The sequence below is a fragment of the Trachypithecus francoisi genome, unplaced genomic scaffold (assembly GCF_009764315.1).
Source record: "Trachypithecus francoisi isolate TF-2019V2 unplaced genomic scaffold, Tfra_2.0 Contig01440, whole genome shotgun sequence".
Classification (NCBI taxonomy): Eukaryota; Metazoa; Chordata; class Mammalia; order Primates; family Cercopithecidae; genus Trachypithecus; species Trachypithecus francoisi.
The window spans coordinates 23,508,389-23,520,639 of NW_022681431.1; the positions used below are offsets into that span (position 1 = coordinate 23,508,389).

At 39.8% G+C, this 12,251-nt stretch overlaps 1 protein-coding gene across 1 annotated transcript in view; it reads left to right on the forward strand.

Annotated features, from left to right (window-relative positions):
* The window catches only part of UNC5D (unc-5 netrin receptor D), a 249,009-nt gene that overhangs the window by 50,779 nt on the left and 185,979 nt on the right, over window positions 1–12,251 (forward strand). The window contains exon 4 of the mRNA XM_033225271.1: window positions 2,407–2,510. Within this exon, the coding sequence (XP_033081162.1) occupies window positions 2,407–2,510 (104 nt within the window). The remainder of the gene's footprint in view (window positions 1–2,406; window positions 2,511–12,251) is intronic.

Sequence of the window (12,251 nt, forward strand, 5' to 3'; positions counted from 1 at the left end):
ATGACATTTCTCAAGTTGTCTTTTCACCTGATAACGTATTTAATGTAGTAGTGTGTAGATAGCCATAAACTAAGTAATTTTTACCTTTTCTATTTCTGTTGATCTAAGAAAGGACACAAAAGTAGAATGTAAATAGAAATTTACACTATTGGTTTTCTATACTTTATCTGGCTGAAAACAAATTAATTGGTGGTGTCAAAATTGGGATGATCATTTAGCAGCACTGAGCAAAGCTTTCTTTAGAAAACAAAGCAATGAAGGAAAAGGAAAATTAAAAAACAAAAACAAAAACCATAGCAAACAAACCAAACAAAAGCCAGACACAGTGGCTCATGCCTGTAATCCAAGCACTTTGGGAGGTCAAGGTTGGAGGTTCACTTGAGCCCAGGAGTTGGAGACCAGACTGGGCAACAGAGCAAGAAGTGACACTCTGCCCATTTCTACAGAAAATGTTTTAAAACTTAGCCCTGTGTGAAGTCACACACCTGTAGCCCTAGCTACTTGGGAAGCTGAGGTGGGAGGATAGCTTGAGCCTGGGAATGTTGAGGTTGCAGTGAGCTATGTTTACACCATTGCACTCCAGCCTGGGCGATGGAGCGAGACCTTATCTCCAAAACAAAACAAAAACAGCTCCTTCATCAGCAAACTGACATCTCATATGTTAAAGTCACTCTCACTCTATGATAGACTAATTTTGATATAGTTCTGATAAATAACCAATTCATATGGAGGAGGGATTTTTGACCCAAAAATCTCTTGTGAGACAGCAGAGGAGAATTGTGTGGGAAACGTGAGACTTTTCATTCTGGGTTTATTCACAGTACCTTCACAGTTTTGTTGTCAGATATGTGACCTTCATCATACTTGGAGTCAGAAGTCCTGAATCAAACGGGCTGTGGCAATTTACGGTTACCAGATAGAGGGAAGCTGGCTTTGAAACTCAGGGGACAGCAGAGAAATGAGAGAATGGATCTTGTCACCCACCTGCAGTTCGAGTTGTTTTAAGATCTTTTGCCTTATATATACTCATGAAGACCTCCAAATATGTAGCACTGCTACTAACAAAAGACATTGGTTGCCTCTGGCAGGGAAAGCATTAAGAGTAAAATTCAGAGGAAAGTGAATACATGGCTTGCTGTGCTTGTTATTCATTGAGTGTTTTTGACTTGCTAAAAGCAAGTTTAATGTATTTATACAATTTATAAAGATGTAACTGATTCTGGAGCTCTCCTCTTTACAGGGAACATATTTCATGTTATTGTAAGCACTGAAGAAAATTAAATCAATAAATTCACAGCCCGTAATTTGAGACACTCAATTTGAAGAAAAATGCATTGTCAAGGAGGGAGGGCAAAATCTTTTACATTGTGGAAGACTTGTAAGCAACCTGTCTTTACCCTACTATCCTGTGCTTTCAAGTGGCAGCAGGAATTACCCTCCTGCTGCAAGATTATCAAAGAGTTGTCATGACACCTCCAGAGAAGCAAAGGCCAACTCCCCACCTTTTTTTAATGAAGCGTGTGCTCAAGTGGAAAGCAATGCAAATGAATGAAACTCTTCTGCACTGTCCATCTATGTCCTTTTCCCTGAGAAGGCTTTGCTGGTTAGCACTCAGCCTGGGTGTCAGGAAGCTTAGTGCATTGTTCCCCATCACTGGCACTGATGCTCTCTGTGACCACTGGCAAGCCAATTAACCTCTGCAAGTGTCATCCTTCCATGTGTAAAAGGTTAATAGTACAGCTTGTTTGCAAAGTGCCTGGAGCCTTCCATGAAGGGCACTACCCAAATATCCAGCATTGCTGTTTGACTGGAGGGCGTTGTGTTTTATAATTACATGTTTGGTTGGATAGGTTATAGATTTTGTTGTGGTTGAATGTTGCCCCTTCTCCCTGGTTACAAATAAAAAGACTAATAGGTAATCTCACTCTATTAGCATCTTCTAGAGCCCCCTAGAGGGTTAAGGGAATGGCAGAGGTTACAGATTAATAATGCATTCTTCAGTTGATAGAAAAAAATCATGTACATCTCAACTGCATAATAGCTGTGGATGGCAATTTATTAGGCCAAGTGTTTCATCAGATGCTCAGCAGATAATGCTGGCAAATACTCATGAAACAATGGGGTATTCTGTGTGTTTTTTTTCTACTTTCCTAGTTATTTATTTCATCCTTCACATCAATGTAGGACATCAGAAACTGTTTTGTCCAGGTTATTTCACATGCATTTATGAATATTTGGAAAAATGATTCTCTTGTTCTAGAATTCCTGGAACAAGTGACTTATTTGTGTGTGTGTGTGTGTGTGTGTCTAGGTTGTGACATTAAGCTCACTTTTTTTGTACTGGAACCAAATTTGAATAACACTAGACTTGGAGCAAAGTGTCACCTATCTCATGCTTCTCTGCAGATTTACGGAAAAACTTTGAACAAGACCCACAAGGAAGGGAGGTTCCCATTGAAGGCATGATTGTGCTGCACTGCCGCCCACCAGAGGGAGTCCCTGCTGCCGAGGTAAGACAGGATCCTGGGACCAGTCACCGGGAGGAACCAGGCCTGTTCCCAAGAGGGAGGGCAGAGTCCTGTGTAGCTGGAAGGGAAGTCAAGGAGCCCATGTCTGGGATTCTCGTTGCCTGGGCTCAATTGCTATAGATGATGAAGAAATTGTCTAGGAAATAAGCTAGAAAGGAACTTGTCTCCCATCTACTTATGTGTTTGCACAAGGCCCTTGGTAGGTAGCCTGGGTAGGATTTGATCTGTCTTCTTGGTTCTGGGGACCTTGAATCATAAAGATGTCATTCTTTTTGTCCTCTGTCAAGATCTTCTTCTGATATGCATATTGGCTTATGGAGCAAATCTGAGCTGTTAACAGGCAAACACGCATGAAAAAGCCCATAGGAAAGGTCAGAAGACCCAGTCCCAGTGTCACTGGTGTGTGTTCATCCTTCACTTTTTTGTGGAACAAGCATTCATTTATTGAGTGTTTGTTATGTTTTCTGCACTGTGCAGGCCTTAGGGATATAAAACATCATGAAGCCACTGGCCTCTGATATGTTATCCTTCCTTCACAGCGAGGTGCCTAGAATTCAGAGTCACTATGTTTTTTGCTTCTTGAATGTTTTCTAGAAGTTCTACTTGTCCCTGGTAATGCACTCTGGTCATAGGAAAGACTTTCTAAATCTTTTATTCACAATGAGAAGATGGCCCCTGATAGACTAGTAATATAGCTATTATTGGAGGAAAAACACTAAGTATAAGATATGCTTAATATAATGAAAAGTTTATAAACATAGGCCCATGAACCCCAAAAATCTGAGAGAGGTCTCAGTTAACTTAGAAAGTTTATTTTGCCAAGGTTGAGGACGTGCGCCCATGACACAGCCTCAGGAGGTCCTGACGACATGTGCCCAATCAGAGCACAGTTTCATTTTATACATTTTAGGGAGACGTGAGACGTCAATCAACATATGTAAGATGAACACTGGTTCAGGTCCCAGAAAAGCTGGACAACTGGAAGCAAAGATGGGATAACTCCCCTGGAAGCAGGGATGGGGCTTCCAGGTCACAGGTAGATAAAGGACAAATGGTTGCATTCTTTTGAGTTTCTGATTAGCCTCTCAAAGGAGGCAATCAGATATGCATTTATCTCAGTGAGCAGAGGGGTGACTTTGAATTGAATGGGAGGCAGGTTTGCCCTAAGGAGTTCCCAGCTTGACTTTTTCCTTTAGCTTAGTGATTTGGGGGCCCCAAGATTTATTTTCCTTTCACAGGCCTGAGTTCAGCAGCACGTGGTCCAGGTTTGACTCTTCTTTGGGAAGCTAGGAAACGGTGTTTGCAGCTATTGTTTATTCACTGAGAAGCAGATATACAAAGAAAAAGAAAAAACCAGGAGCCTATGCCTCATATTTTAGTAAAATTGGGAGTTTGTAATTGGAAGGACAAAAAAGGAGATAAAATAAAGGGGAATGAAAAAACACACATACTTGCATATTTAGAAAGCGTGCTAGGTGGACACTATTCAGGGCTCAAATGGCTCACAGAAATGAAGTAAATGGACTTGAAAATTAAACTGAACACTCCATGCATGATGTAAAATGATCAGAAAGGAAAATGCTTATTTAAAAATTTTATTGAATGTAGAACAAAAAAGATATTGATCTCCTTTTGCTGCCCTATTGTTTTCTACCAACAGCACACTCTCCTTTCCTGAGCAGGGCGTTAAGTGTCAGGCAAGGGACTGTGTCCCTCCCATTTAGGACATCACGTGTGTTCCTGGGAGCCTAACAGAGGTATCAGCAATTCTCTACATTCAACGCCCATCTTTCAAAAAACCCCAGTTTACAAATATTTTATGCATAAAAATGTCTAGGCTCCGTAGTGCCAGCAGTGTGAGTGTCCCCTGGTACACCCATGTTTCCTTCTGGTTCTGTGCCAGGTCACTGCCATTGACTTTGGCAGCAGCACAGAGGGATGCTAATGTTTTTATTACATCAGCCTATAGGAACTTAGCATACTCTAGATCTCTATTAACCTACTTTTTTTTCAGATGGAAGATAACTTAGATATTTACGTGGCATAACCTTTGCATTTTAAAAGCAGGAAAACTGATGCTTATATCAGTGACCAACCAAAGGTCATGCAGCCGTTTAAGGGCTCTGTTCAAAATCCTGCAAAGGTACTCCAAAGCACTCCAGGTAAAAGTCTATGTTCTTTTAGTGCTTTACAAGATTAAACATAATCTGGCCTGGTGTGACCTTATATATTTTATTTGACTCTGCATTTGACCGCGCTACAGCCACCCTGGCCCCCTCAATCTCTCTCGGATGCACCAGCCATGCTCCTACATTAGGGCCTTTGCATGTGCTGCCCTCTCTGCTGGAGGGCTCTTCCCCAGCTGTCACACTGCTTCGTCCCATCTTTCTTCAGGGTTTACTCAGATATCACTTGCTCAATAAGGCCTGCTCTGTACACTCTGCAAATGTTGCAAATATTTGCTTCCCCCACTTCACTTTTTCCCTGCTTTATCCCAGCAATTTATCCTACTAGGTATATACTTTCTTTTTACCTGTTATCACAAGCATACTCTATTTACTTTGCTTATACCTCTCTACCCCACTGAAACTTAAGTTTAATGAGGGAAATTTGTGCTTTCTCCTCTTCATTGCTGTGTCCTCAGAACATGAAACAGTGCTACTCATGGCTATATTCAGAAAGGTGAAAGATTTTTCACAAGTGTTGGCGAGGATGTGGAGAAAAGGAAACCCCTGCACACTGTTGGTGGGAATGGAAATTAGTATAGCTATTATGGAAAACAGTATGGACATTCTTTCAGAATGTTAAAAGTAGAGCTACCATTTGATCCAGCAATTCTTCGGATAGGTATATACTAGGTATATATCCAAAGCAAATGAAATCAGGATGTAGAAGAGATACTTGCACTCCCATGTTTATTGCAGCACTGTTCACAATAGCTGCATGGGTAAGATAGGGCATCAACCTAAGTGTCCATCAATGGACAAATGAATTTTAAAAATGTGGTATGCATACACAATGGAATACTACTCAGCCTTTAAGAAGGAAATGTTGTCATTTGTGACATCATGGATTAACCAAGCAGGCTGTATGTCAAGTGCAGTAAGCCAGGTACAGTAAGAAAAATACCACAGGATCTCACCTCTATGCAGAACCTAAAAAAGCTGAAGTCAACCGGGTGTGATGGCTTGTGCCTGTAATCCCAGCACTTTGGGAGGCCAAGGCAGGCAGATCACCTGAGGTCAGGAGTTCGAGACCAGCCTGCCTAACATTATGAAACCCCATCTCTACTAAAAATACAATAATTAGCCGGGTGTGGTGGCACACATCTGTAGTCCCAGCTACTTGGGAAGCTAAAGCAGGAGAACAGTTTGAACCTGGGAGGTGGAGATTGCAGTGAGCCAGGATCATGCCACTACACTCCAGCCTAGGCAAGTGAGCAAGACTCTGTCTCAAAAAAAAAAAAAAAAAGCTGAAGTCACAGAACTAGAGTAGAATGGTGGTCACCACATGTTGAGGAGATGGGGAGAGATTGGGGAGACATTGATCAAAGGGTACAATATTTCGGTTAGAGAGGAATATGTTTATTGGTCTGTTGTACAATATGGTGACTATAGTTAATAACAGTGTATTGTATTCTTTAAAAATGCTAAGAGGAGATTTTAAGTGCTTGCATCACAAAAAGAACAATAAGTTTGTGATGTAATACATACATTATTTAGCCTTATTTAGCCATTCCACAGTATATACATATTTCAAAACATGTTATACATGAAAAATATATGCAATTTGTTAGCACAAAAAATAAATTTAAAAAACATGCTTCTTATATCCAGGTGTTCAATAAATACTTGTTGAATATGAAGGGAAATTAGTCTGCTAATTATGTTGATGAATATTTAAGGTTATCCCAGGATTAGCCCTAGACAAAATGTAAAATGCATTAGACAACATTTTGGCTTTGTTTTGTTTTGTCTTTCTCTCATGATTGGGTACTAACAGGTGAAGAAAACATTCCTACCTACTTTTTTTCATATATGTAAATATAAATTTATTAACTCAATCGCTAGTCCTACAACTAAAGAAATAAAGATATATTTTCACTTCAAGTTTGATTCACTTTTAACAGTAAAGAACACCTCAATGCAATATTTAGACATTTTGGCTGATGGTTAAACACTAACTAAAATGGAGCTTTTCCTAAGAGTGTTGCCACATTTTAAAATTACTAGACATTAGGTGAAACTATTTTGAATTTATATAAAAGTTGAAGTACTACAGAAAGTTCTCATGTACCTTCCCCCTCAGTTTCTTGTTTTTTTTAATTTTTATTTTTATTATTTTTTTGAGACAGAGTCTCATTCTGCCACCCAGGCTGGAATGCAATGCTGCACTCGGTTCACTGCACCCTCTGCCTCCTGGGTTCAGATGATTCTCTTGCCTCAGCCTCCTGAGTAGCTGGAATTATAGGCACCCGCCCCCATGCCCTGCTGATTTTTGCATTTTTAGTAGAGATAGAGTTTCACCATGTTGGCCAGACTGGTCTCTAACTCCTGACCTCGTGATCTGCCCACATTGGCCTCCCAAAGTGCCGGAATTACAGGCATGAGCCACCACACCCGACCCAGTTTCCTTTTTTGTAATTTACATCTTACATGAGTGTGCTACCTCCCGTACAATGACCGAACCAATATTGATACATTCTTATTAAGGAGAGTCTAGAGTTTGCATTAAGGTTCACTCTGTGCTGTTGTCTATGGCTTTTTTAAAATTTCATTTCAGGTTCAGGAGTACATGTGCAGGTTTATTATATAGGTAAATTGCATGTCACGAGAGTTTAGTGTACAGATTAATTCATCACTCAGGTGATAAACATAGTACTCCACGGGTAGCTTCTTGATCCTCTTCCTCCTCCCACCCTCTCCCCTCAAGTAGACCCCAATGTCTGTTGTTCCTTTCTTTGTGTCCATGTGTTCTCAGTGTTTAGCTCCCACTTACCGCCCCCACTGCTTGTTGAAGACATAAATTTAAAAAAGAAAGAACAAAAGAAGAATAAAAGATGTGCAGTCTGGTAAGACAGCAGCCAAAAGCAAAAATACATTTTGGTTCATAAATGCACACATGAGCGTGCATACCCACTCACCCACACTGAAGCATCTTTTGAGAGAATGCAGGGGACTTATGAATTATAAGAACTCTGTGACTGTTCAGGACTGAGATTGGTAGAGGATTCCTACGAGAGGACAGAGTGGCTTCTAGGAGGTGAGCAGCGTGCCCATATGTTCAGTTATTTAGAGGCTGAACTCTGGTGAATGCTTGGAAGCAGCTCTTTCCACATCCCTCCCTCTTTCTTGCCCCAGCGCCCTACACTTGAAGGCAAATGAGCTCTGTAGACTGGCTCAGCCCCTTTCTTCATTTGCTTCTGAGGGTGCTTTTCAGCTGTAACCACAAGGAGGAGAGCAAGATATGAAAAACTTTCAGTGGCAGCACAGTCCAATGTCAGTGAAAAAAATATTTGGGAGAGCTGTGGAACAAGGGAACACAATATAGATGTATCAGAAAGTACGCTTTCTTTTCTGGTATGTACCTTTCTGACACATTTCCAAATTGTAGTTATTCACTTCCTATATTGGTTTCCTAGGGCTGCTATTATAAATTACCACCACTGAGGAGGCTTGAAACAGCAGAAGTTTATTTTCCAACAGTTCTGGGGCAGGAGCTGAAATCCAACAGCATTAATTCCTTCTGAGGGCTCTGAAAGAAACCGTTCCATGCTTCTCTCCTAGATGCTGGTAGTTACTGGCAATCTTTGGTGTCCCTTGGCTTGCACACTGATATGATTATGCTTTGTGTCCTCATCCAAATCTCATCTTGAATTGTAATCACCTATAATCCCCATACGTCAAGGGAGAGGCCAGGTGGAGATCATTGAATCATGTGGACAGTTTCCCCCATGCTGGTCCCATGATAGCGAGTGAGTTCTCATGAGATTTAATGGTTTTATAAGGAGTTTTTTTCCTCTTTAATGGGCACTTCTCCTTCCTGCCGTCTTGTGAAGAGGTACCTTGCTTCCCCTTCTTCCGTCCCCAGCCATGCGGAACTGTGAGTCAGTTAAACTTCTTTCCTTTATAAATTAACCCTAACCCTAACCCCTAACCCCTAACCCTAACCCTAGCAGTATGAAAATGGATTAATAAATAGATACATCACTCAGTCTCTGCCTCCATCGATTGCAGCTTCACATGGCATTCCCCTGTGTCTCTGAATTTCTTTTTATAAGGACACCAGCCATTAGATTGTGACTGACTGTAATCCCATGTGGCCTCATACTTTATATTCTGCATCACAAAACATCTGCAAAGACCCAATTTCCAAATAAGGTCAGGTTCTCATGTTCTAAATCAACGTGAATGTTGGGGGACGGCTATTCAGCCCAGTACACTTCCCATTCTACCTCTGGCATCAGATCACTTTTTTATTTTAATAATGTGTATCTTTTAGGAATAAATTTCAGACCCAGACCAGCTGAAATTAAATATAAACTAATTCCAAGGAGCAGCTGGGGCTTTAGGGTAGTTTAAAACAGAAATTCTCAGCTGAGAAGGGGCAAAAACTTTGTTTTATAAATGTTGTATTATAGATGAATATGGAAAGTATTTCAGCTACATTAAGGGTTAAATAGACTATTGATGCCGTAGCAAACATTTGTTTTTTAAAATCTGATCTGTATAAATGTATGGAGTATAAGTGTAATTTTGTTACACGCATAGGTTGCATAATGGTAAAGACGGGGCTTTTAGTGTATCCGTCACCCAAATAACAAGTAATTTCTCATCATCCATTGCCTCCTCCTCCTGGTTTCCACTGTCTATTATTCTACACTCTATGTCCCCCTCACCCTGCCTCATCTCCACTGTCTGTCATTTCAAACTCTAAGTTCATGTTTAGCTCCAACTTACGTGCGAGAACACATGGTATTTGTCTTTCTTTTTCTGAGTCATTTCATTAATATAATGTCTCTGGTTCCATTCATGTTGCTTCAAAAGACATTTCATTCTTTTTATAGCTGACTGGTATTTCATTGTGTATATATACATTTTCTTTATCCCAATTCATTGACGGACACTTAGATTTGTTTCATATGTTTGCTATTGTACATAGTAGTACAGTAAATATGTGAGTACATGTATTTATTTCATTTCTTTTTTGGCAGGTAGATAGTAGTGAGATTGCAGGATCTAATCATAATTCTGTTTTTAGTTATTCAAGAAATATCCAAACTATTTTTCATAGAGTTTGTACTAATATACATTCCCACCAACAGTGAATAAAAGTTGCCTTTTCTCTGCATCCTTGTCAACATCCAGTTTTTGGGTTTGTTTTTCTGTTTTTTTGTTGTTTTTTTTTTTTTTTTTACTTTTCAGTAATAGCCATTATGACTAGTATAACACTGTGGTATCTTATAGTGGCTTTAATTTATATTCGTTGATGATTAGTGATGTTGAACATTTTTTTCATGTTTCTTGGCCATTTCTATGTCTTCTTTTGAAATATGTATATTCATATCCTTTGCCCAACTCTTTAATGAGGTTGTATATGTATAACATCATCTTAATGTGGGACAGTATCCTAGTCTCAAACACTTGCATTATTTTGGAATTTCTTTTCTCCATGATTTGGATACTACCATTATCTGTGCACCAATATCTATAGCTCTTTTACTTTCAGCAGTAGCTTACGCAGTAAGTCATTGCTATCAACATCTGTGTTTTTGCTGAAAACAAGGCAAAATGAAAGAAGAAAGCTGAGAAATGATAAAGATGGAGAAGGAAAATGAAAATGTTCATACCTTTCCACAGTCATGGTGTCCCTTAGGGTGGAGATGTCTACCAATGTCTGTTATGTGGTCAGATCATTGAGCGTGTATCATTCTGCCTATTAACTTAATAGTGATTTGAGTATACTAAGGTAATGACTCCCCAGTGTGGCAGAAATTGGTAACTGTGTTTAGAAATTGGTCAGTCATGTAATCGTTACTGTGAAATGCTATCAGTCAAAGTCATCTTCATTGTGCAGGCCATGTTCCACCCTCTCCATGCCACCACTTGGTTCCCTTTCTGCTCACCTCCTGTGGGGCCCATGGGATCACCACTGGAAAGGGATGTAGCTGGCGGGACCCCCAGTACATCAGCTGGCTTTGTCTGTCAGTGGAATAGGTGGTTTCCTACTTGACACATTCATTGAAAGTCACCTTGGGGAGCATGTCCAAATTCTGTTATCACAAGACATATACAATAGACTTTTCTCTGCAAGACAGAACTTTCTTGGCAACTAACTCATTTATCCAACAAGAAAAGTGTTATGAATAATAAAAATAGAAAGAGCTGCCATTTTTGAAATGTTCTTGTGTACCAGGTACTATGGTAGGTGGTTTATCTTCTGTTATTTCGATTAATTTGCAAAAACAAAAAAGAAATGTGCTATGAGATGCTGAAAAGGTATATGAGTTTTCATGTCTATTCTACAGCAACTTGTCTAAGCTCTCAAGTCACTAGGAAGCACCAAGAGCCAACTTTAAAGCTCGATCTCTCCTTTCTCTAATCATTTTTGGTTTTGTTTGTTTTTAATTGGACCAAGCTTCTTGAAGGTTGGGAGCCGCCAGGCCAATGATAGTCTATCTGCCCACTGTATTGCCATCATCCCACCCTTAGAATGAAAGGTTTTTGGATTAAATTATCTTCTAGTGAATATTCTAATCTCAAATTTGCTATATATTCTGTGCCTCTTTAATTGAAATATGTCATCAGATAATAAAACTAAGAGCACTGAGAATGTGGAAGTTTTGGAGGCCGAGGGGGACAAGGAGCCTGGGACAGGACATCACTCTGTCCTTTGAAGGGCAAGGAGCCCAGGTTTGATGCTATCCTAGGAGATAGGATGCCTAGAGTTATATAGAAGAGGCCACGTAGAAGAAAAAGGAACATATAAAAAGAGAAGTAAGGGAACCAAGTGCAATCTCTACCCTCATTACAACTTTCTCTACATTTGGCCATGGCCCTGACAGATCACATTGTCAAAACAGGACCCAAATTTACGCTGATAAATACATACTTGTGTCTGTATCACAGCAGTGTCATTTCACCTAGTATACATCAGTGGGGTAGGGAAATAATAGAAACAGAACCAAAGATTGTCAGGTTTGCACAATGGGAAAAGTATGAACTTTGAAACCAACAGACTCTGGCTACTAACTTTGTAATGCAATTAGCCACTCTGACCCTCAGTTTCCTCCTCTGGAAATGAGAAAAATGTTTTCTTTGTGGAATTTCTGTGAGACAAACAAAACAACAACAACAACAAATGTGCAAAACATTTAGCAGTTTCTAATATTAAATAAATGGTAAAGATTATTTTGATTTCTGTTGTTCTTTCTTCTTTCATTCTTAAAGCTTTAAGAACTTTTGATTCCCCCAAAAAGATGTGAAGCTCTATTATGTTTGGGGAACCAGATTAAAACAGAAAATTTGTATAATGTCTAACATGTTTTTAACCCTTTGAAGAAGTAGTGAGCTGCTAAGACCAGCCCGCTCCCTCGAGCTCCAGCTCTCCCAAACATTGCCCTCTCTTCTTGTCCTTCAGGGTCATCAAAGACAAAGCCACTTATCAAAAAGCTTCCTGGCCCCCTCTCTTGTAATCCATCACATGGAGGAATTAAATAATTAC